Source organism: Dipodomys merriami, unplaced genomic scaffold, assembly GCF_024711535.1.
Source record: "Dipodomys merriami isolate MVZ:Mamm:240054 unplaced genomic scaffold, mDipMer1.0.p SCAF_104, whole genome shotgun sequence".
In the NCBI taxonomy this organism is placed as follows: domain Eukaryota; kingdom Metazoa; phylum Chordata; class Mammalia; order Rodentia; family Heteromyidae; genus Dipodomys; species Dipodomys merriami.
This window is the reverse complement of record NW_027202316.1, coordinates 4,289,787-4,314,626: the sequence shown is the minus strand read 5'-3', so window position 1 is coordinate 4,314,626 and position 24,840 is coordinate 4,289,787. Positions and strand designations below refer to the sequence as shown.

General features: G+C 42.6%; 1 protein-coding gene and 1 long non-coding RNA gene across 5 annotated transcripts in view; both read right to left on the bottom strand.

The window, feature by feature from the left end:
- Window positions 1-2,042: 2,042 nt before the first annotated feature.
- On the bottom strand, window positions 2,043-9,969 carry LOC138811044 (uncharacterized). 3 transcript variants are annotated; one of them, XR_011367318.1, is made up of 3 exons: window positions 9,749-9,969; window positions 6,912-9,623; window positions 2,043-5,005 (listed from the first exon to the last, which is right to left on the bottom strand). It is a non-coding gene; the product is annotated as an uncharacterized lncRNA (long non-coding RNA). The 3 variants fall into 3 exon arrangements; XR_011367317.1 differs by having other exon boundaries at window positions 2,043-7,044; window positions 7,787-9,623; XR_011367316.1 differs by having other exon boundaries at window positions 2,043-8,429; window positions 8,510-9,623.
- A 7,832-nt stretch (window positions 9,970-17,801) lies between these two features.
- The window catches only part of Amph (amphiphysin), a 145,760-nt gene continuing 138,721 nt past the window's right edge, over window positions 17,802-24,840 (bottom strand). For both annotated transcript variants that reach the window (XM_069998537.1, XM_069998528.1), the window contains one exon: window positions 17,802-19,151. In XM_069998537.1, the coding sequence (XP_069854638.1) occupies window positions 19,044-19,151 (108 nt within the window). In that variant the 3' untranslated portion in view covers window positions 17,802-19,043. The remainder of the gene's footprint in view (window positions 19,152-24,840) is intronic.

Here is a 24,840-nt window from a genome sequence, read left to right as displayed (position 1 = left end):
GGTCATGAAGGAGGCTAAGCCGTCAATAGCAGCCTCTCCTGGCTAGATGGCAGTTGTGTTCCCATCCTGTTGTGACAACCAAAAGGTCTTCTCCAATTGGCAGTGTCCCCTGAAGGTGAAAAGGGCCCAAGTTAAGAACCACTGGTTTAGCTTCCTTTTTAGGAATCAGGTCAGACTTACTGCTATTGGCCTGAATTAGCCAAGAAGGAGATAAAAATGAAACTCTCACTAAACATCCAGTATGTAAGACTCCTAGCCATTCACAATCAATACCACTTAACCTGGCCACCTTTTCTGTACTTGAGGCATGGGTGGGAATGCACATAACAATAACCCCAGCCCCAGCCAAGCATATGGCACTGCTGACTGATTGGTCAGTTATTCCCTACTAAATCCCTTTCTGCTACAGGAGACCATATGTTTTGGTGAAGTATACTTCTACTGAATCAAGTAGTATGGTTTTCCTGTGCTAAGAGCTTCATAAGTAAGTGCTGACTCCCTTTAGGAGATAATTCTCATTAGAGATCATTTTGGAATGAATGATATAAAAATAAAAACCATAATTGCTTTATCCATAGGACATTTTAAATGTTCCCAAACAGTTTGACGTGCACTAGTTCATTCTGTGTGATCAGTCATATTCTGAGCCTGGAATGAGCTAGGGAAGAGGAGAGCTTGAACTCAGTCCTGTTTCTTTTAACACCCAGGTCCTCACAGTACAGTGTTATGCAGAGAAGAGCATGAAGTTACTCTGCCCTGCTTTTCATTCCCGTTCTGCCTGTCATCGGTGTGGGGACTGTGGCATATAATGCTCTTAACTGTGAAAATGAAATGGAAACTCTGACCTCCCAGTCTTAGTTTAAGAAAGGGTGGCAGAGGGGCCTCTGGCACTAACGCAACCCTCTCCACCCTCCCCACCCCCCCCACCCCTGCTCCTTGTTGAAGCACACAGAGCTACTGTTGCAAGGCCTAATGTAGAGTTGTAGTGGTCCAATGTATTTCCTTCACTTGATGGACATCAGTAGCATCTCCAGAAGAAGATCCATAGTCTTGCCCTCCTTCTTCTTGACACTGTGTGGTAGAACCTCAAATTCAAGATCCCGAGGAAGGCAAGATCTCCCTCCTCCCCTAGACACCAGCTCACAGCAACCATGGGCACAGAAAGGGTTAGTCACCATGAACTACTTTTCCTGTATGTTAGTAGGTGGTCAAAATTAATTCACACAAGGGTTTGCTCTATAACTAACTGCATATTTGAAAAAATTGGGATGTTGGTTTCCCAAGTTATGTGTTTTTGGTATTTGAGAATTTGATAGCAAAAGCTTCTTAATCAATCTTCCTTGTTGTTCCCACCCATTTGTGCAATGAACATGGCTTTGCTCCCTTTCTTATTTGGTAATCCTTTTATACAAATCTTCTGGGACAGCACCTAGCCAATAATCATGTATTTCATTCTTCTCAGGGCACTTAGATACATTGTGAAATCAATTAATTTCTAGCCTGTTGTATCTCTTTGGAGGTGTAGGTGAACTACAGAGTGGTATTCCTACTACTGTTTACTCAAATAGGCTGGCCCAGGTCCGGTGGCTCACTCCTGTAATTCTAGCTACTCTGGAGGCTGAGATCTGAGGTTCACAGTTCAAAGCTTCCCTTGGCAGGAAAGACCATAAGACTCTCATTAACTCCAATGAACCACCAGAAAATCAGAAGTGGTTCTGTGACTCAAAATGGTAGAGCACTAGCCTTGAGCAAAAGAAGCTCAGGGACAGTGCCCAGACCCTGAGTTCAAGCCCTAGGACCAGCACACACACACACACACACACACACACACACACACACACACACACACACACACACACACACACACACACACACAAATTCTTCTCTCCATGTCTTAAAAATAAAAAGTGTAGAGTTGTCATGGTTATCCTAAAGGCCAAATGACTGAGGAAAGAGAAAATCTTTTCTCTAGTTAGCTGAGACATTTTCCCAGTTTGAAACAGGAATCAAGTTCAAAGGAAGATACTTTTTCTTTTTTAAAAACCAGAAAATAAACAACTTTTATTAAAAACAATAGCAACAAAAATGGTTTCCATTTTTCGGCAGAAAAATAACCTAAAACCAGCACCACCTGGTGAGCGTTACAAGATCAAAAGCTCACTTCACATTTGGTGTCCCATGGTGCCTATCAGGAACAAGTGCCATCAGTGGTGCTAGAAGAACATGCTTTTTACTGGGGGTGGCTTCACCCCAATTCCTCAGAGAGAAGGCTGAAAAGAGCTTTTTTCTTGTTTAGGTCTTGGTATAAAGAGAATATAGCAAAGTGGAGAACAGAGCTTAGTTCTTGCATTGAAGAAAAACCACTAACCTATTAATTTCTGGTCACTTGTCAGACTGCTCTCTGAAGAATCTTATTCCATCCCCAACCCATCTGGGTGTGGAAATTCTTTTTTTTAATTTTTAATTGTGAAAAAGCTGTACAGAGGGGCTACAATTACATGAGTGAGGTAATGAGTACATTTCTTATCAAGTATTGTTGCCTCCTCCTTTTTTTCCCCTACCCTCTCTTCCCACCCATCTCCACAACTACTCTCCCCCACCTTCAACATAGCGTCTTGTACATCTCATTGTTGCAATGGGTCAACTTGTATCCCTATTAAACAATTTGTTCTTTCCCTTCCCCTCAACAAATTATACCGACATCAAATACAGTGAAAACAGGGGTTATCCTGTGGGGGAGGGACATACAAAGCAACAAAAAAAATCATGTGGTACCTTATAAATATGTTAGAAACAATAGCAAGCAAGAAAAATCATTTGAATCCTTATCTTTGGGTTCATTTCGCCTAACATCAACTTATCTGACCGTTTCTGCTTGTCTCAGACATATACTAGTAATTGCAAATAAGGGAAACCATGGGACCTATGTTTCTTTGGACCTGGCTTACTTCACTTAATATTATTTTTTCCAAGCCTTTCCATTTCCTAACAAATGGGGCAATGCCATTCTTTTTGATGGAGGCATAGATTTCCATTGTGTATATATATCACATTTTCTTGACCCATTAATCCACTGAGGGGCATCTGGGTTGGTTCCATATCTTAACTATGGTAAATAATGATGTAATAAATATAGTTGTGCTGGTAGCTTTAGTGTGGTCTTGTTTGTGATCATTTGGGTAAATACCCGCAAGTGGGATTGCTGGGTCATAAGGGAACCTCTATCTCTGCCATCTTCCTCCAGTTCTGGAATCTTTTAAACTTTTTTAAAGTACCAATCTGAGCAGAGCACCCAGTTGAGTTGGTGCAGGCTTTCACTGTGGCCATGCTCTGGGGTCTGTGGGTGTTGCTGCGGGTCAGCTCCCCTTTGGCCAAGAGCACAGCTGCTGCAGCCAATGGGGTTCAGTACATGTGGAAGACGCTCAGAGGCAAGAGTGGTTTGGGGCAAGGGCTTCTCACCTGGAGAGAGGAGGAAGGGAGGAGGGGGGAGAGGAGGGAGAGAGGGGGAAGGGGATCTACATTTTCATGAATGCAGAAGCCGTTTTATGCAAGGAGGAAGTACCATGTCTCTGGCAACCTCCCCTGAGGAAACTGAAGGATCTCTGCCCTGTGAGGAGCTTGGACCTCTTGGTGGCTACACATTGTCCCCACTGGCTCACAGAACTCACTCCTGTATGCAGCCAGATTCTGGGAGAGGGGCTGGAAGAGCACCAAACCCCTGTCTGTGCCTATCAGGTTCCATCAACCCATAAGAGGGAGCAAAGGAAGAACAGCATGAAGTGAGTTTCATCCCCTCTGCCCCCACCATGCATCCTGGGAGAGTCTTAGCACTGGCTTCAGTAGCAGGAGGGGACATAGGACGCTTTTGGGAAACTAGTGAGTCCCATGAATAATCTTTAGCCATGAAAATGTAAGTTGAGAGGGACCATAAGCTAAGCAATCAGAGTTTTTTTTTTCACTCATCACACTTTGGTTATATTGATTCTGTGATGGTGAAGTCATTCATAAAACATTGAGGCTTTCATTGCAAAAGCATTGAAAAAGCCACACACACAAGGTGAGCCACACACCCAAGGTGAGTCTGGCATGTAATTCTAGCAATTGTCTTATCCTCTCCAAGCTGCAGAATCCCTGAGGGCCTTTAAGAAGATTCTCCATTATTCTCCCTCTTCCTTCTTTCCCTGGACTCCTTGCTTTGGCTAGGAACTCCAGAACTATATTGAATAAGCGTGGAAACAAGATGTGACTGATCAAGGTGCATTGCACATCTCATGGACATGTTAGGTTGAACCTCTTTTAAAGCCAAAAAAAGCCTGTGCTGACTGGATTTCTCACTGAAGCTGCAGCAGGCAGAGCTCTCTCTCAGCTCTCTTTACCTTTCATGTGTCAGCACTGGGAGCAGGAGAGCCCAGGACACGGAAGGAGAGGACAAGGACACACCTTTGCTTTCATGCCACAGGGAAACCCAAGGGCCCCCGAGGTAGTGAAAATGTACAGAGCCTGCTTGCATCAGGGAGAAAGAGAGTTTCTGGTGCAGGGCTGGGCTGTGTGCAAGGCTGTGTGGGGTCCAGATTGTGCAGTAGTGTACACCCTCCTCCTCCTCCTCCTCCAGCTCCTGCACTTGCAGGATACACATGCTCTGATCCTCGGTGGTTGTGACTGTGATTTTATCCCTTGTCAGGACTGAATCCCAATGCACAACCCTATGGAATATGTCCATCCCGAGGGTCCTCTGGGGGGCCTGGTGCTCCTGCTGCCGGTACCAGTAGATGTACCTGATCCCGGAGGAGAGCCAACACTGCAGGATGGCTAAGCCACCCTTGTGCCCCAGGACTCTGGCTGTTCCAGGCTAGTGATGCGAGACTGGACAACTGGAAGGGAGAAAGCAGTGAAGCAGAGCTGCTGTGGGTTTCTCTATAGATTTATATCGTGCAGGGAAACCAGAGACTTACCTGGAAACAGGAGGGCCCAAAGGAGGGTAGAGCCACCCAACATGGCTGCATGGCTGTCCAGGAAGAGAGCAAACTTTACTATCTCAAACTGCTGGCCAGAGCCACAACTTCGTGGGAGAACAGGTGAGGTTAGGGCTTGAAGGGCTGATTTCCTGATACCAGGAAGTGACTGACTACAGTGAAGTATGGAAGAAGGAGAAAGAATAATAAGCAAGAGAGAAGAGAGACAGAAATCTGACACAAGCTGAAGGAGGCATGGTGAGCATTCTGAGAAAGACTTTTAAAACATTGTGACCAAAATAGAAACAAGAAATGTAGAAATGGCTGGTTGGACAGCCCTGAATTTTACCATTATACTCCTTGTGTATTGCTAAGTGCCAGTGGCTCACACCTATAATTGTAGCTACTCAGGAGGTTGAGATCTAATGATCAGTTCAAAGCCAGCTTACACAGGAAAATCTGTGAGATGCTTATCTCCAATTAACTACCCAAAAGAGACAGAAGTAGAGCTATGGCTGGAATGAAAGAGCACTAGCTGAACAATAAAGCTTGAGTTCAAGCCCCAGGACTGGCAAACACCCCCCAAATACTGGCTTATTAAAAACTAATATGTGTGCCATATAATATTGGTTGAGAAATGTACACAGCATGACTGTTCTTCTTAGGAACTTGTCAAAGGTCAGATCTGGCTAGCATCCTATCTTCTGCTTCATTTAGAAAATGTATACTAGCCTGGTACTGGGGTCTCACACTGGTAATCCTAGCTAATCAGGAGACTGAGATTAATAATCAAGGTTCAAAGCCAGCCTGGATAGGCAAATCCATGAGATTCTTATCTCCAATTAACTACCCAACAGACCCAGAAGTGGAGCTCTGGCTCCAGTGAGAGCACTAGCTTTGAGCAAAGATGCTCAGGGACAGCACCTAAGCCTCAAGTTCAAGCCCCAGGACCGGCAAACCCCTTCTCCCCACCAAAAACTTTCTTATTCAGAACTAACATGTGTGACACATACTAGTACCTTAGTATAGTGCACAGTATGACTGTTCTTAGGAACTTGTCAAAGGTCAGTTCTGGCTGGCATCCTACCTTCTGCTTCACTTAGAAAATATATATGAATACATAATATAAGACACTTCATAGCCATGCAGGTGTTTACATTGTTGCTCTGAGGGAAGGGACAATCAGGAAAGCAATTTCTACACAAATGCATGTTCCCCATCAAAGCTATCCCCAGAGCCCAGAGCCTGTCACACACAGGTCCTGGCGGAGACTTTCTGTGTGCTGCAATGGGTAGATCTTACTGCATAGTTCTGGGTTAAAGAGTGACTTAATGAGCAAATCATTCAGCTAACATGCAGGCATGGAGTCCAAACTAAACTCTCGTAGTTATGGAAATTAATTTCAATACATGAGGAGTACTCCTGCTCCACCTCCACCAGGACTGGTGGACTGAGGACTCCAAGAAGAAGAAATTAGAGATGATACAGTTGTAAAGGATGGTGTGTGTATGTGTGTATGTGTGTGTGTGTGTGTGTGTGTGTGTGTGTGTAAGGAAGAAACCTGAGTGAATCTAGGGCACAGAGACAACCTGTAGACAGAACCAGGTCACTCAGAGCCAGCATTGGGACCTCATTAGGAATTCGGAAAGGAGAAAGCAGGTCCGTGAAAGGCCTAGTTGAAGACCACTCCTGCAATGAAACCTGGAGAAACAGACACGGCTTTGACTATACTGTTCATTTACTCTAATGCCATCTAGGACTTTCTAAGTCTTCAGGAGGAAGGGAGGGGAGGGTGATAAGTACAGCAGGAAAAGGGGCTCAGGGAGAGCAGCTGGGGTGCTGGAGTTCTAGGGTCCCAGGACCAAACCTAGACCCTGAGCTGCTTTTCTATGGCAAACCTGAGCACCTGTCAGGCTTCTCTGAAACCTAAATCCATGTTTCCTGTATCTAGATACACACCTTCACTGGCTGTGCTGGTGGCCTGGGCTCTTCCAGAACTGTCTGTCACATCCTCTAGAATGCTGAGCCTGATCAGCATTAGAAAATGACAGCTACAGCATCATCTTCAAAGGGAGACCATGGATGGAAAGACCTGCAATATAAATGGGGAGCATTGGGGAGTGGGATGGGTATTCCATTGTGTTTTTTTTTGTTATATTGTGGGTTTGTATTATCCTATCATCAAATTATTTTGTCAGTCGTAGGGCTTGAACTCGGGCCCTGTCTGCTGTCCCTGAGCATTTTTGCTCGAGGATAGAGCTCTGCCACCTTGCAGCACCACTTCTGGGTTTTTGTTGGATAATTTGAGGTAAGAGTCTCATGGACATTCCTGCCTTGCTAGACCCCAAACCATGACCCTCAGATGCTAGGATTTCAGGCATCAGCCACCAGTACCTGGCCTACTATCAGATTTTGATCCACAAGAAAATATTACTTTGGGAGGATACAAATCCATAGCTGTGTAATGTGTCATGAGTATGTTTCCATTTTCCCTATCAGCATCGTAATATTCTCTTCTCAATTATTAGTATGACATTTTTATTCAATTGATGTCCCTTGGCAATAAAGGTGGCCTCAGACCTGCAGCCACAGCCTTCGTGAAGGCATTTGACATCTTCCCCATACAGCTCTGTGGTCATAGTGGTCTCCATGAAATGCACATGTTAGGGGACATCTATAGGGCAGGACAGAGTGGAGAAAGAGCCAGGGTATGTCCTCTCAGCCTCAGGGGTAAGAGAGGCTAAGGAAATTCAGATCAACACCCTTGAAGTACCCAGAAAGAAAGAACGAAGAAATAAAAGTTGGTAAGGGAGCAGCAAATCCATTCTACTCACTTCTGCCACTGTCAGAAGGAAACGGCAACTTGGCCCTCAGACCTGATATCCAGGAACATGATATATCTGCCATTGCTACAGATTTCTGCACATCAAAGATCACTGATTGACTTTCTGGTCTGGATCCATTTCGAACAATGTGTGTCTACAAGGATCCTGTGAGGAATCACATCATCTCCTGTGACACTAGGGATGAATTCTGCGGCAGCATATCCTTTAAAACAGCTTCCACTAAGGTGCTCCAGGATTCTAGGGTCTCATTGAGAACATAGCTGATTGTCTTAAGATAGTTCTGTGGGCATTCTCAGGAAAGACAGTCATCCATTAGCCCTCATGGCCTTAGACAGTTCACTCCAGAAAACCTTCCTTTCACACTTCCTATTTCTTCTAACTTCCAGGGCAGCTGTGACATAGCCATGTCAAGAAACACAGGCCAGTGTTCTTTCTCTCCATGTTTCCAAAGAGCCATCCCCAGGGTCCGTCAGCACCAGGACCAGGAAAACTTGCTAGAACACTGAATCCTGAAAGGACTTGTTATCATGAACTCTGCTTCCTCAGTGAAGGCATTCCATGACACTGCCTGTCAGGCATCTGTGAAATTCTTTCTGTGCATGTCTGTCTTCCAGGACACATTAACTACACCCTGAAATTCCAGAAGGGAAGAATTGCTTTATCCATCAACAAGGCTTTTTTTCCCCAGGCCAGGCCCCAGATCCTCCTTACCTGGTTACTATCCAGGAGCACAGACAGAATGATCCGTCAGGATGCTGTGTAGAAATATTCAATAGCTCAGAAATCTACTGTATGACTCCACACATGATTACCTAACACACAAAAATAGAATCCTCTTGATGTGTGGTGAGAAGGAATTAAATTTAACCATCAGACTTATTTTGCAAAACAAATTCAAGGTAAGATACTTTCTTAACCCAATACACATACATATGCATTATGTTCAACTGTGCAAGAACATACATTTTGGGAGGAAGTTGCCTGTTTGCTTTCCTTAAGCACATCTTCTGAGTAATATGAATTTTAAAAAGAGACTCTAAAGTTTGCCAAGTGGAGTTTCTTCAATTAATGAAAGCATGGAAAAGCTTCTCAAGGTCAATACTGCACCTTTGCCTCAAAATGCTCTGTCGTTCAGATTTCTTATCTCTCAGTGCCTTTCTCCAATATAATGCTCTCCTTGTCTTCTCCTGCAATAGATCCACTCTGAGTGACTTTGTATGTCCTGGGTCTCAGAGTGAATGGGCTTTCCCCAGTGCCTGTAAGGAAGATACTCCAAGCCATACTGTGTGTGTGAGGCCAGGAGGTGGCAGTTTTGTCTCTAGGAACATCCTGGGGTGTATTTAGTGGCAGTAAGGCTGTGGTAGGGAGTGGGATGTGAGGTTATGTGGGTCTTGGAGTTTCCTTTTGTTCCTAATCCAGGGAGATCAAGGGCAGGAAGTGAGCTGGCTGACTTTCTTCACCCCGAGCAGCTGCCAAAAATCTTTTCAGCATAGATGGTGGCAGGACTGCATCACTGTGTTGGTCCAGGCAGCGCAGTAATACATGCCAGAATCGCTTCTGTCCAGATTTCGTACCACCAAGTTACAGTTCCTTTCTGCCCCTTCATAAGCATGGTATTTTCCTGGACTGAGTTCAGAGTCCACTATGACAGTGTTTGAACCAAAGTTATAGAAGAGGAGGTGTCGTGGGGCTTTCCCCTCCACGGCCTGATACCAGTGGACATAGGCCGTGTCCAGGTGAATATCACAACTGATTGCCACAGACGACTTTAATGTCTTGGTGACTGACCGCATTCTCCCTGTCCAGGTGGAAGACATTTGACTGCCTGCAGTAGTATCAAACATCCACAAAATAATAATGAGAAAGCAGGCACAGGAATTCTTCAGTCCTTCCTCCCCCATAGAAATGAAAAGAAAATTCCACGAACATTTATTTATGTCATGTACTTACCAGGGAGCAGAAAAGCTAGAAGTAATGCTACAGCCCACATCATGCCACCTTCTTTTGGGTCTTCAAAAGAAAGGCCCAGATGGTTAAGTGGAGCAGAAAACCCCCTCAAAATTCTGACCAAAAGTAAATGTTCCTTACAACAATCTGTCAGAGCTGGTCATCCCGAGTGACTTACAGCTGAGGCCAGTAACTGGTGCTGTACCTTCAAAGGTATGCAAGGCTGAGCCTCTCTGCTTGCTCTGTGCCTGGTGTGGAGCTGCCTGTGGCAGCTGAGGGCAGGTCCTGGGCAGGGGAAGGGGAGGAGCACTCAGGCCTCAGAACTGGAGCAGGCTGAGTAAAGACTGTGCAATGCAGCTACCCGCATGAAAGCTGGAAACAGGATGCATCTTTGCAATTCAGTTTTCATATGTTAAAAACTGCCCATAGCCATAGTCTTATTCTGAGATGAAACCTTTATTACTGGCCTGAACCACCTTCACTTACCTCTGTAAATAGACATTAAGTAAGCCACCAGCAAAAAACCTGGTTAGGTTTGAATCCACCTTATTAAATGATGGTAGGATTCGTATGTTGGCTACATATTCCTCAAAGGATTTCCTTCCTTCCTTCTATCTCTCCTTCTCCTTCTCCTCTCCTCTTCCCTCATCTCCTCTTTCCTCTCTTTCCTTCCCTTCTCTTCTCCTCCCCTCCCCTCTCCTTTCCTCTCTTTTTCTTTCTCCCACAAATCAAGTTTTACATCTATTTTTACTGTTATTATTATAAAGTAGTTGTATAAAAGGTCACAATTCCGTAAGTCAGGTTATGAATACAATGCTTCTTGGGCAATATCACCGCTTCCTTTGTTCTCCCTCATTTCCCCTCCTCCTGTTCCTGCTGTCAATTTACAGTTTATTTATTTATTTTGTGCCTTTCCTGGATCTTGAATTCAGGGGCTGGGTGCCATCCTTAGGCTTTTATTTTCAAGGCTAGTGCTCTACCACTTGAACCTCAGCTCCACTTCTGGATTTTCAGTAGTTAATTGGAGAGTCTCACCATCTTTCTTATTTATTTATTTTTATTGTGAAAATATTGTACAGAGGGGTTACAATTACATGGGCAAGATAATGAGTACATCAAGCATTGTAGCCTCCTCCTTTGTTTCCCCTTCCTATCCCTTCCCATCCTCTCCCCCCTCCTCACCATCTTTCTTGTTATGGCTGGATTTGAACCACAATCCTCAGATCAAAGCCTCCTAAATAGCTGACAGGTATGAACCACTGGCACCTGGCTCAGAGTTCTTTTTTTGGGGGGGAGGCGGGGGGTCCAGTCATGGGTCCTGAACTCTGGGCCTGGGCGCTGTCCCTCAGCTCTTCAGCTCAAGGCTAGTGCTCTACCACTTGAGCGACAGCGCCACTTCCAGCTTTTTTCTTTTTGCTTATGTGGTGCTGAGGAATTGAACCCAGGGCCTCGAGCATGCAAGGCAAGTGCTCTACTACTGAGCCACCTTCCCAGCTTTCAGAGTTCATTTTTTAAATAATCTACATTGAATATAATGACTTCACAAACCAATTTCTTTTTCTTTTCTTTTATTTTTGGTTGGTTGTGGGGCTTGAACTCTGGGCCTGGGCTCTGTCTCTGAGCTCTTCAGCTCAAGGCTAGCACTCTACCATGTGAGCCACAGTGCCACTTCTGGTTTTCTAGTGGTTTATTGGAGATAAGAGTTTCATGGACTTTTCTGCCTGGGCTAGCTTTGAACAACGACCCTCAGATCTCAGCCTCTGAGTAGCTAGGATGACAGGCGTGAGCCACTGGTGCCCAGCTACAAACCAATTTCTTTAAAAAAAAAAAAAAAAGATGATTATTGGCTGGATGCTGGTAGCTCATGCCTTTTATTTCTCTCTCTGTATCTCTTTTCCAGTTCTCCTTCTCTACTATCTTGCATCTCTCTCCCTCTCTCTCTCTTTCACACACACACACACACACACACACACACACACACACACACACACACACACACACACACACACACAGAGTCTCCAGATTGCTGCCCCCATGCTACCATAATTCAGTGTATCCCTACTTGTCTCTATTCTGTCCTTTCCCCCTGCATTGCTTTTACCTATTTCCCTTCCTCTCTTCTCATTATTTCCCATGTTCCTTGGCTATGGTGGCTGCTTTAGTATATTTATTACTTTGGCACCTGTACTGCCATCCTCTCAGAATTAGGATTGGTAAAGTGGTATTTGAGTGATGAGATGTAAATGTTTCTGGTTCTTTCTGACTGTGCTGAGGAATTTTTGGTTTGTATCCTGCATCTAAGAATGGCATGTTAGAGGCACAAGGCATTGTTTGAATGCTGTGCGGAATGTTGACATTTTCACAGTCACCTCACCCAGCATGGGTGTTGCAAATTCTTACCTGCCTCGCCTTCTAGGCTTTGCTGAGCTCTTTGCATCTGTGTTCTGTGGGTGCCATCCAGTGGACACTCTCAGGAGTGTCCTGGGAAGTAACTAGTATTTAGACTTCGATTCATGTTTTGAGTCATCCTCAGGCATGAACTCAGCCCAAACACCATGGAATGGGATTTCTTGTTATCCTTCCACTATGATCGCAGAGGTTCCCCTTTCAGGTCTTGGAGCAAATAGGTCGGCTTTATAGATTGCTATTTTGTGCTTGTCACCTGTGTCTGCCTCCAGTACCAGCCAGTGAAAGGACAGAGAGCAGAAGCCATCAGCATTCCCTCAGGGATCACAGGTTTCCAATGAGAAAGAAGGTCCCCTTCATTCACAGTTCAGTCACTTGGCCAGCCATCTCCTGGTCACCACCTATGGGGATGAGCCAGGACTGGGAGAGAATGTGACCCCAGAGAGGCCCATGCTCTCTGTCCCTCCTTGGTACACAGGTCTGTATTTCTATGGGTTTAAGTCCTGGTTAAGCTCCTAGTTCTGAATCCAGCACTTAAGAGTTCTGATTTATGTCTGTTAGTCCAAGAAGTAACAGCATTGCAGTAACGAGGGATCAGGGTAAGCCTGATGGAGATGAAGCCTAGTGTGTATCAGAGTTCAAACCCCAGTACCATGAAAATAAAAACCAGATGGAAAAATCGCAAAGACTTTCAACAAAAAAGAACTGAATATGCCCTGGCATTGAACGACATGGTGGTTAACTATAGCTTGAAAAATCCCTGGTTAAATTCTGTTTTTTTGTTTTCATTTCATATGACTGTGCTCTCCTAAGACTTGGATCAATCTCTTAACCCACAGTTCTTTTGCTGTTGTTTTGGTAGTAAGCAGATTTGAACTCAGGGCCATGGTCTTGCTAGGCATGCATTCTATGACATGAGCCACACGCCCACTCTTTTCTGGCTTATTTTCAAATACAATCTATGCCTGTACCACCATAGACAGCAGCCCTCCTAGTTAATGCTTCCCATACAGGTGGAACAATAGATTCAAGTTACCATGCCCAGCTTGCTATTGGTCTTATGACACTTTTGGACAGGCTCCCATAGAACTGTGACTCTCCAGATTTCTACCTCCCAAGTAGCTAGGACTGGAAACATGAGCTACACTCTTGGCTGGACTGATAGGCATGTTCACTCTGGGTTGCTTTTATCATCTTGGAGGGAAGGAACTGCCAAGGAGTGAGACAAGCCCTCAGTCAGTGCTTGGCAGCCTGGGCCAGGTAATCCAGTGGGCAGCCAATGGACATAGCTTTTCCCCTGGAAAAGGACCCTGGCTCATTATCCACAGACCACCTATCAGATTCCCTCAGGATTACCCTGATCTCCATGTACTACTTGAAACCACTGTCTGTGATAACCCATCAGTTATGGGTTGTCTAAAATTAAATCTCAGAGCTTAAACTCAAGGTTTTGAAAGGTTGTCCAGACACGAGAGCCTGCATTCTTCTTTTGTTTTTGCTTGCCATTGTTGTAACCTTCATGTTCATATTTTTCTGTTGTATTTCTAACCGCCTGGTACAGATTCATCACTAATATATGCCAATTATATGTATTATTTAGTAGCTTTCCATATTTCCTGTTTCTTTTACTTCATTCCCTTTTGTTCATGGGTGCCCAACTTAATGTATCTGATGCTTGGCCTCAGGGCCTTGGGGTCTGTGAAAGTGGTAGAGGTGTTTGTGAATAGCATCGTTTTACTTCCTATAAAAAGAATATCAAGCTATCTAGCCACCAAGTGCCTGTCTGTAATCCATGATCACGGCTTTCTCTGCTGTCCATGCTCTACCATGCACAGCCACCACATCCCATCCCTCCCTCTGATAGCAGGAGAATTATCTATCACCAAGTATACAGCCATGTAGCCCTTACAGAACCTCCAGCCCCAGCCCAGCCCAGCCCTGCCCTCAAGAGAATGCAGGCTTGTTGGTCAGAGGGAATACACACACACACACACACACACACACACACACACACACACACACACACACACACACACACACACACTGTATGGAGGAACAAAGTAAACAAGTACCCTCATCATTTTGATTCACAATGGGAAAGATTCCCACTGCATCAGTGAACCGAAATTAAGGCTTGTTGGTCAGAGGGAATACACACACACACACACACACACACACACACACACACACACACACACACACACACACACACACACACACACACACACACACACACACACACACACACACTGTATGGAGGAACAAAGTAAACAAGTACCCTCATCATTTTGATTCACAATGGGAAAGATTCCCACTGCATCAGTGAACCGAAATTAAAGGAGCCTGATGCAGGTGTTGTAGCAGAATAGCAAGTGTTGCTCATGTGGAAGATGTCACATAAACCTATGCTCCCAAGTCTTTGAGCCTAGGAGTCTGAAGGACAAGAAGCACTCCGTGAAGCACTGTGCACAGGGTCTAATTCTTACCTAATTTTCACCTTGGTATAGGAACTCACCCTTAGCCAGAGCCTGGCAACCCTTTAATGAGTGAAGAATCATTAAATATGAACTTAGGAGCAATGTCTGGCCTCTCCAAAGGGAACATTCCTTGGACAGCTGGGATTCAAACTGTAGTATAGAAAACAATAACCCCCACTCCTACCCTCCAACCCAACACCTACAGGAAGAAGAAAACAACACTGGGAAAGGTGAGAGAAGGTGAGCAGAGAGGTTGGAAAACAAGAATTTCATATTTTGGAATCTTAGGGAGAGTTTGGACACAGCAGTGGCAGCACCCAATGCCACAACTCACTTGATAGTCATGTGTAGATCTGTGGAAAGCAGATTAAAAAAAAACAGACAGAGTTTCATAATATTTATTGATAGAGAGAAGGCATAAGGGTAGCATCCGAGTGGCAAAGTGCTGATGGACAAAGTGCTTTTCCACCAGACTGGATTTACACAGCTTTAGAACTCGGTAGGACGTGAACTAACTGGGCATCACTGGAGACTGATGAGAGGAAAGGCAAGCATCGAGCCCCAGCATGACCTTCAGGAACCAGACTACCTGAGGATTTGACCTGAGATGTGCAGGAGCTGGAAATTAACTAGAATTCAGGAAACCAAGAAAAGGTTGATTTCCTGAAAAAAAAAAAAGCAAAAACAAAAACCACCACCACAACAAAAAAAAAAACCCTTCAAGGTTCTTACAATCTTTGTTTTACCTTACATAGATTTAAGAGTTATTTCACAACTGACTTTCATTTAAGCTGAAAAAGTGAATGTAGACTACCATTAAGCCATCTTTGAAAAGTGTAAGTAGACCAAACGCTGGGGATTTATGCCTATAATCCTAGCTACTCAGGAGGCTGAGATCTGAGGTTCGAAGCCAGCCTGAGCAGACAAATCCATGACACATTTATCTCCAAGGCAAAAGTAGAGCTGTGGTTCAAGTGGTAGAGTACCAGCCTTGGGCAAAAACAAAACCAAGCAAGAGTGCGAGGTCCCAAGTTCAAGCTCCAGTACCAGCACACACTCACAAAGTTGTCACCAATGAGCCACCAAACATTTAAGCGGGGCACTCAGCTTATTCAAGCACAGTTCACATGACCCTATGGTTAACTCATGAAACCCTTCCTGTGTAGGTTGAGGAATGCTGTCTTAGAAGAATAAGATGAGTCTTGGCTTGAAGCTACAGGACCCAGTCCTTTTCAGTGGGGTCTGAGATGGACCAAAGAGCCATCTGCAGGATGAACAGAAGCACTGAGCTCTTGTTCTACAAGAGTCCTGCTCATGGTGTGATTCCATCCACTCAATTCCTTAGCAGCAGTGCCCTGCTGGGGAGGACAGTAGCTTTTCCCTCCCATGGGGGAATGATGTGACTCACTCATTGCCAAAGTCTGGGGCACAGTGTGGATACAAATTCTCATTCTGTTCCAAGAAAAGACTAGTAGTCTGAAGAAAGTTTCAAGATGCTCCTCCATGCAATCTATGAAGAATAAGGCACCGAGCCTCCGTTGTGTCTAAATTAATCATTTTCCCATGATTCTTGTAGTTCTCAGAGGTGTTTCCACAGAACAATGATGATATTGTCCTCCTGGTTTGATCCGAGGCTCCTTCAATGGCACAAGAGTTCTAAGAGCCTGCATACCCTACCTGGGAAGCCCAAAATGTGATGGATGTGGTTTGTTGAGTGACTGGGAACCATTCTAATTGTAGGAGCAAGAGCCTTGACAGAAATGCCACAGCAGAATGCTACATGGAGCTTCTTCAGTTCACCGAGGCTTGGCTAGCCTGAGACATCCCTATAAATTCAAATGATCAGAAGTGGCCACAGGACACAGGTGTGGAGGGATTGCAACTGACATTGGGAAGAAAGCTAGGTAGGTGAGTGCTTCATAAAAACTGCCAGCTTTCTTTGACTCAGCGCTGTTTGCAAGTTTGGCTTTGTGAGAAGCAGCTTCAAATCTAGAGTGGAGGTTCCAGAGAAGGCTTCCTTGGTCTAGATCATTTGCAATGAAACATAGGTCCACTTTTCCCAATACATAATAGAATAGTGTGCCTTGGATGGGCTGGGGGGAACTTGAACTATACTGAGGAGGGGAAGTGGAAGGAACTTCTACATTTCCCTGGAATTATCCACACATCCACTGGAAAAACCAATGGAATGGAAAAGAACTCTCACTCCATATCAACACAGCCTCATCACTAACCCATTCAGTTTTCCAATACATTGAGAACTCTTAGATTGTGGTAACTCCTGAAACAAAGAAAACGATTATATATTATCTTAAAAATTCATGGGCATTGCCAGTAATTAGGATGCAATAATTTAAATGGAAAAAAAGATTTTTAGAACCTTTGGTGGGTTTTATTAGTAGTACTAATTTTTCAGTTCTGGCTTTGGGTATTCTGTGTGTAGCTTCAGTGTTGCAAGAGGCTTTCTAGTATAAATCTCATATTGCTTGTTTTGAGTTGGGTTGGGTTGAGTTGGGCTGCCCCTTGACAATTGGTCCTTGGTAAAACTATGGGTCAATTATATAGATTTCCTTTTGAACACTTAAAACATCAAACTCAGTAATCCACCAAGAGAGTCTGAACCATGAACCAGAAGACAACAGCACTGCCAACAGCCTGCCCAATGCACATTCTTGACCAGCCCACAGTGTTTATAGAATTCTATCAGCAGAAAAAGATCTAAACCAACATGAGACATTTTTGTTCCAATTCCCTTTTAGCAACAGTGTTCCAATGAACTGACCCTGCTATGCCATATGATCTAATTTTTTTCATGTACCTATGAACACAACATGCAAGAAAGAAAAGTGACTAAAAATCAATGAGGCTGGCATGGGAGGAAATTGCTGATGATGAAGGCTGTTGTAAGACTTTCAGTGTGAGCCACAGATCGGGACCCACACAGCCAGCACTTGGAGGGGGTTTCCCTCCACAGCTGTTATTTGTGCTCTAGTCATTTCTGGTGATCAGGGGACACCAAGCGACCAGCAATGACTGGAATGGAGGTGGGAAGGAGCAAGGCACAGCTATGGAGCACAACCCAGTGAAAGAAGTGAAGTTCTGCACAAATAACAACTCCGTTATAAACCACTTGAAAAAAATAATCACAAAAGACTCATCGAGAGGAATGAGGGTAATTGTTGGACATTGACCAAATGTTTATTTGGAATGACACAGCACTGAAACGTAATCTTTACAGATGATTCATGAATACAGTGTACATCACTTATTTTCTTTTAGGATGTTCTATGGAGGTGAGTTTGCATAAATAGAAAGAGGTGGAAATAATATAGGAGCTTTTCTTTTTAAATAAGTTCTTTTTTTGTAGGGGGAGGGGTAGATTCATATGCCCCATCTTCTAGCCCATCTCATAAAGGCAGAAGCGAAGACCACATAGCTGCTGGTTCAAGGCTAAACTTCCTTCCACCCCAGCAGATGGACAAGCTGCCTAACCAGGCTTTGCTCTGTCCAAAGGGGCAGCAGCTTGAAGCTACCATCATCTTGGAAACTGCACACAACAAACACAGATACTGTCGACTGTTTTGGCAATGAGATGGCTGGTTTTGCCCTCAGGCAAAACCGCAACTGTAATGCCAGACAGAGTAAGAGCAACGCAAGTCTCAATGACACTTGAGAGGCAGAAAGCTACAATGGAAGGGGAAGGAAGGAAGGAAGCACCTATGTATATTTGTCTTGTGCATACACATAGGTGTAATGTCACAGGGATTAGCTTGTGTGATTGTGTGTCCATATCTATGTATAGAGAAGCAAGTTTGGAAAAGACCATTGAAAACGTTTTCAGCAGTATAATCTGAGACGCAGTAAACCTGAAAGGAGAGTGGGGGGGATAGGGAAAGACAGAGAGAGGAGAGATAGAGAGGAGAGGGAGGGGGAGGGAGGGAAGAAGGGAGAGAGAGAGTGCGCAAGAGCAAGAGCAAGAGCACACGTGCTCACGCCTGGGCAGGGGTAAGATAACCTTGTACTACAGAACACTTCAACACATCTTCTGGGGTGGCCACTGTGTACCACACTGTCGGTGCAGAGGAATGAAGGGTTGGGCTGCAGAAAACTACTGGAGACCTGACTGGAAAGGGGATCAAGTACAAGTACCCACAGCTCAGACAATCACAGACTTGCTATTGACCACATGGGAACAAAGTGAAGACTTTTGCCTTCATTTGCTTTTTTGTTTCCTCCCCTCTTATATATATATATATTTTTTTTTCCCACACATGCTCTGAGGATAGGTCTTCTCAAGCTTTGTCTGGCATCACTGTGGAAGTTATTCCGCATGTGATAGCAAAAGTGAACTCATCAGGATTTTATGGAAGGTTTCCAAACCCAGTCACGAAGCTCCTTCTATAGTACCTGCAGCCCTACTCCAGGCGCCGGGTGAAGTTTTCGGGAAAGAGACCTTTGTAAGTGGCCAGGTCTCTGTACTGAAGCCAATCCGACTCCTTCACCCCCACGAGCCAGCCTGCATCCTGCAAGACAGCAACACATGTACACAGCACAAGAAAGGATTGAACGCACCCACATTGCCAAAGTATAATTGGGCAGGAAGGCCTGTCCCAACTAATTTAGTCAAAAAAAATTAAACTATAGCCATTTGCAACAATTCATTTACTCTATGAAGTATAGCTCCTTGAAGATTATCCTTCTATTGTGGAAAGCATAATGGATGATTAATGGGATTACAAGTTCTTTTTTATTTAGTTGTAAATTTAGTTCTTATTAAACATTTAAATAGTTGTGTATTAAATGTTTTATTTAAGTATGTTAATTAAATATTTACTTAAATAGTTGTTCAAGGGAGATTCAACTTATCAGTTTATGCATACAATGTTTTTTCTTGTTTTTAATTATTAAAAATCTTTAAGTAGTATATACAAAAGAGTGTCAGTTGAACATGTCAGTTATGAGTACAAGGCCTCTTGATCAGTGTCAGCCCTTCCATCCTTCTTACCTCATCTCTCCGACCTCACCCACTTCCTCAAGTTTCCTAGCTCCATTTCATCTATGTTAATTATGTAATACTAGTTCTTAAATAAAAGGGATTCTAGGTGAAACCATGGCAAGCAAAACATAGCCTGTCATCTTGTGGGTCACAGCAAAATAAGGTTCAGGGTTCTAAGGTTAGAATACAGTGCTGAGGCAGCTCCGGAAAGTCTTGCTTATGGCTTCATGGGTCACATTTAAGCTCAGGAAACAACCTTCCTGCTCTTATCAAGTATTAAGAACTATCTTTGTGCTTGATGGAATTGCTGTGATTTCTCTTATTAATAACTGATTCTTCCATTTTGTTTTCTTTTTAGCAACAATAAGGGTCTCAACTCAGAGACTCACATTCACTTAAGTAGACACTCTACCACTTTAACCATGCTTTTGGCCTTGGTTTTTACCCATTTTGAGATAGGATCTCATTTCCCACTCAGGCACAAGGTTGAGCCTTTATCGACCTACTTTAGATTTCCCTTTGTTGCTGGGATTACAGGTACGTGCAATGACTGTGTGAGCTTCTTTCTGTGGAGACCAAGTCTCACTCACTTTTATGCCCAGGATGGTCTGGATCCTTGATCTTCCCAATCTCAGCCTCCCACGTAGCTCTGAATGACAATCAAGTACCATTCTTCCTAGCTATGGGGGTAAGAAGGGGTCTTGCAAACTTTTCTTCCCAGCTTGGTTTCAAACTGTGATCCTCCTGTTCTTAGACTCCCAAATGGCATGAGCTACCAGCACCTGGCTCCTGATTTTTCAAGTAAACTATCAAGTAGTTTAAAGATGTGGCATTTTTGTTAGAGACATTTGTATGTTCTTTATAAATTAGCATTTGTGTCATACAGGAGTGCCATCACACACACAAAACGTGACATAAGCCACAGAAAGGTTGAAGAACACATTCATGGATGGCTGAACAGAACAGATCATACATAAAACTGAGAAGCAGAGGGCTGGGATGTAGCTCAGTGGCAAAGCACTTGCCTAGCAAGTGCAACGTCCTGGATTTGATCCCCAGTACCAAAAAAGAAAAGACAAAATAAATAGTTAAAAAACCCAAACAAAAAAAAACTGAGAAGCAGAGACTTCTGTCTGTTCTTATTCTGCGGAAGAAAATCAGCATCAAGCTGGAAATGGCTGAGTTGGAAGATATATTTGGATTTATGGGGAATGAACAAAGTCAAACCTGTGGGAAATGACTGACTTTTTATAATACCCAGTACAGGAGAAAGACCCCACTTTGAATGAAGGATGGTCATATTTCATCTGAACCAATGTTCAATACAGTTCAATTACATCAGATAAATGGGGTCTCAAAAATTAAATAAAGAGCTGTATAGTCCCCTTTGATAGAATCCGAAACCATAAATTGCCTTTGCCACATAAAAAAGAAATATAAGAGGTAGATAGATCAATTTTTTAAAGAGGAGAAAAAAGCAATGAGAGAAAATGACCCAATAAGATGACTGATGGTATCTTCTTAGATAAGGAAAAAAAAACAACCTGTACAACTGCAAGGTCACATGCATAAAGGATAAATTTATACTTACAATAAAAGATGATCACTAAATGCTTTGTGAACCTGTGGTATGTATATAAGAAGTCATTTCTTCCCCTAATAAGTGTCTATATTTGATTTCATTTACAGGGAGTTAAAAAAAATGTAGTGAGTCTAAGGAGAGTCAAACATTTTAAAATTGTTTCAATATAGACAAACAAGGGCTTGCACAAACCCATAATCAAGATCTACTCCAACATGTGTACCCTGAAATATCACATAAGTCATATAGCAGAAAATGTTAGCCAGTATAAACATTGAGCTGAGTAGAATTAAATTTTAACAGCTTAAAATGCATAACAGACCAAGATGTCCAGTTTAGCTTGTATCAGACAAATGTGTCTATGCAGAATAATTAGAAATACTAAAATAACTATATATGTCCACATACATAGATTTGCATATATGAATCTATATATAGCCAACTATTTGTTATAAAATCTGCAATATAAGATGCAAGCTTATGTATGAGGTAGGGACAAACCAGAGTCACAACTATTTGAAGGCACCAAGAAGGATTACAAGCAGGCTGAGACTGGGGATTATTTGACGCTTGAATGTAGGGAACGCTAACGTGTTTTTCCTCAATCATGTTCTCAGTCCATGTGATAGAGGGCATTCCACGGACAGAGCCTAGGGGAGTCGAGCAGCTCTGCACTGATGGCAGGATATCTCAAAAAGAAGGAACTTCCAGGGGCAGCCCCAACTATGCAGAAAAACTTCCCTGGGTATCTGTTCTGAACTCTGACTTTGCACCTAGATCCTAGTGGAACATCAATAGTAGGATCCCTTACAAAGCTTAATAAAGATATAAGCACTGCCAGTGGAGTTGGGTCAGTTTTAGAGTTTGAATCTGACTAAGTACTACAGGTGCTTTCTACCGCAATTCCTTCCTGCTTTAGAGGTGAAGACAATGGCCCAGAAATAAAAATTTATGCAAAGATCAAAGGCACCAGCGGGAGCAAAATATAAAACAAACATCTACAAAGTTAAAGTAACTATCCTGTAATGTGAATGTCTGTTAGTATAAAAAGTAAACAATCTTTAAGCCAGGTGCCTGTGGTACATGCCTGTAATCCTAGCTACTCAAGAGGTTGAGATCTGAGGATCTTGGTTCAAAGCCAGCCCAGGCAGGAAAGTCAGTGAGATTCTTATCTCCAATAAACCACTAGAAAACCGGAAGTGATGCTGTGGCTCAAATGGTAGAGCACTTGACTTGAGCTGAAGAGCTGAGGGACAGTGCCCAAGCCCAGAGTTCAAGCCCCACGACTGATTAAAAAAAAAAAAAAAAAGTAAACAATCTTCATATGTAGGAAAGAGAGCCAGGCCTGGGAAGGTGGCTCAGTGGTAAAGTGATTGCCTTGCATGCATGAGGCCCTGGGTTCAATTCCTCAGCACTACATAAGCAGAAAAAAGTTGGAAGTGGAGCTGTGGCTCAAGTGGTAGAGTGCTAACCTTGAGCTGAAGAGTTGAGGGACAGCGCCTAGGCCCAGAGTTCAGGCCCCATGACCAACAAAAAGAAAAAAGAAAAGAAAAGAGAGCCCGGACTCTATAGTGTATTGTCTACCAGCTATGTCCAGCATCAATAGAAATACTACTTAGCCATGGGTGAAAAACAGGAAAATACAATTCCAGAGATAAAAGGCAACAAATAGAACTATGCCCTATACTGTTCCACCTTTTAGAAGTAGCAGTAAGAAATGTACAGAAGCTGAGATAAATATGTTCAAGAACATACACTGGGAGACAGTAATACTGAGAAAATAGATGAGAAATGTCAGCAAAGAAAAAGAAACTATATAAAATAACAAGAAGGAAATTATAGTACTGTTTAAGTATTATATGAGTGGCCTGGGATGGCTTCCACAAACAATCTTCCTGTCCTCAGGCTCCCAAGTATCGAGAATTACAACAAACTAGAAGTAGCAGATAAGAGAGTCATGGTTTATGAAGACAGATCAACAGAAATTTTCCAGGCTGACTTCAATATTAACATTAATGTTGATTGATAATGGACAGAATCGTAGGCATTAAGAGATCTATGTAATATACTGGAAAATCCACAAAGCGAAAAGGTAGAACATAATGTGGAAAAGAATGGAGTAGGAGCTAAAAGATTTCCAAATGGAATAAAGTGAAAACTGCATGTGAAAAGGACAGTGAACATTGCATATGAAATCACACAAAATAATTTTTAAAAGCCAAACACATCTTACTCAAATTAATTAATTTACAACCATAAATACAGAAGTATTCTCTGTATTAAAAAGTTAACATGGTATAGGGAGAAATATTATTAAACAAATGACAGCTGACTTCCAATTATAAACAGAAAAGACCAGAAAACAATGGAAAAACCTCTTGACGAGATGACAGAAATAAAGGCAACCTAGAATTCTTTACATTAAAAAAAAAACTTTAAAAAATGTATGTAAATGAAGAGATTTTCACACAGACTGAAACGGAGGGGATCTGTTGCCAACTGTTCTGTATTATAGTAAGTGCTAAAAAAAAATTGAACAGAAATTTTAAGCACAGACTCATATATTTGTAGAAAGCAATGACACTGGAAATAGTAAATATAAAAGGGTACTTTTTTTCTTTTCTTCCTAAAGGTAATTTTTGATTCATACAACTATAGAAACATATAATGGATTTTTAATGTTTTTTGAGATATGTAGAGATAGCAATGTTTTTTGCCTATTTTAGTAATTTATGCCTTATTACTCTTTTCTTAAAAAAAAATTCTAGGGGCTGGGAAGGTGGCTTAGTGGTAGAGTGCTTGCCTTGCATGCATGAGGCCCTGGGTTTGATTCCTCAGCACCACATAAGCAGAAAAGGCTGGAAATGGCGGTGTGGCTCAAGTGATAGAGCGCTAGCCTTGAGCTAAAGAGCTGAGGGACAGTGCCCATGTCCCATGAACGACAAAAAAAAAATCTAAGATTTTAATGATAATAATTTTATTAAACCTTACAAGGAACCAAGTTTTTGGCTATATTGACTTTCTAAATTGTGTGTTTATGACTGTATTAATTTTCATCCAGGAGAATTTAATCATTTATTGATCACACATAGGCTTCATTTTATCTGGTAGCATTCATTATTCAACTCATGATACAGCACAGAATGTGAAATTATTTTTTATTATTTCCTCCTTTCTAGGCACTTTCTATTTAATTAATTTTAATTAATTTTTTATATTCTTATTTAAGTTAATGATCATTATGAAACTTTTCACAAATGGATTGCTTTCTAAGTGTATTAAGTATTTAGTGCTTGTAAAGATATTTTTGTTGATTTCTAATCAGATTTTATAGTGATAATGACTATTTGGTTGTTTAAGCTGCACTTGCAGTATGTTCATACTTGTTATTTTTAAAAGAAAGAACAAAATGTTGGGTATGGAAGTTGAAAGTTGTGATGCTTAAATCATAAATCTCTTTTAAAATAATATGGAAATTACAGCTCTTCTTTCCAGAAAAAAAATGCTCATAGACTCATTTATTCACATGTTTTATATCATTTTAAAAGTTTACAAATCAAAAGCAGGGGCCGAAGGCTTATGCCTACAATCCTAGCTACTCAGCAGGCTAAGGCCTGAGGACTGGGCAGCAAAG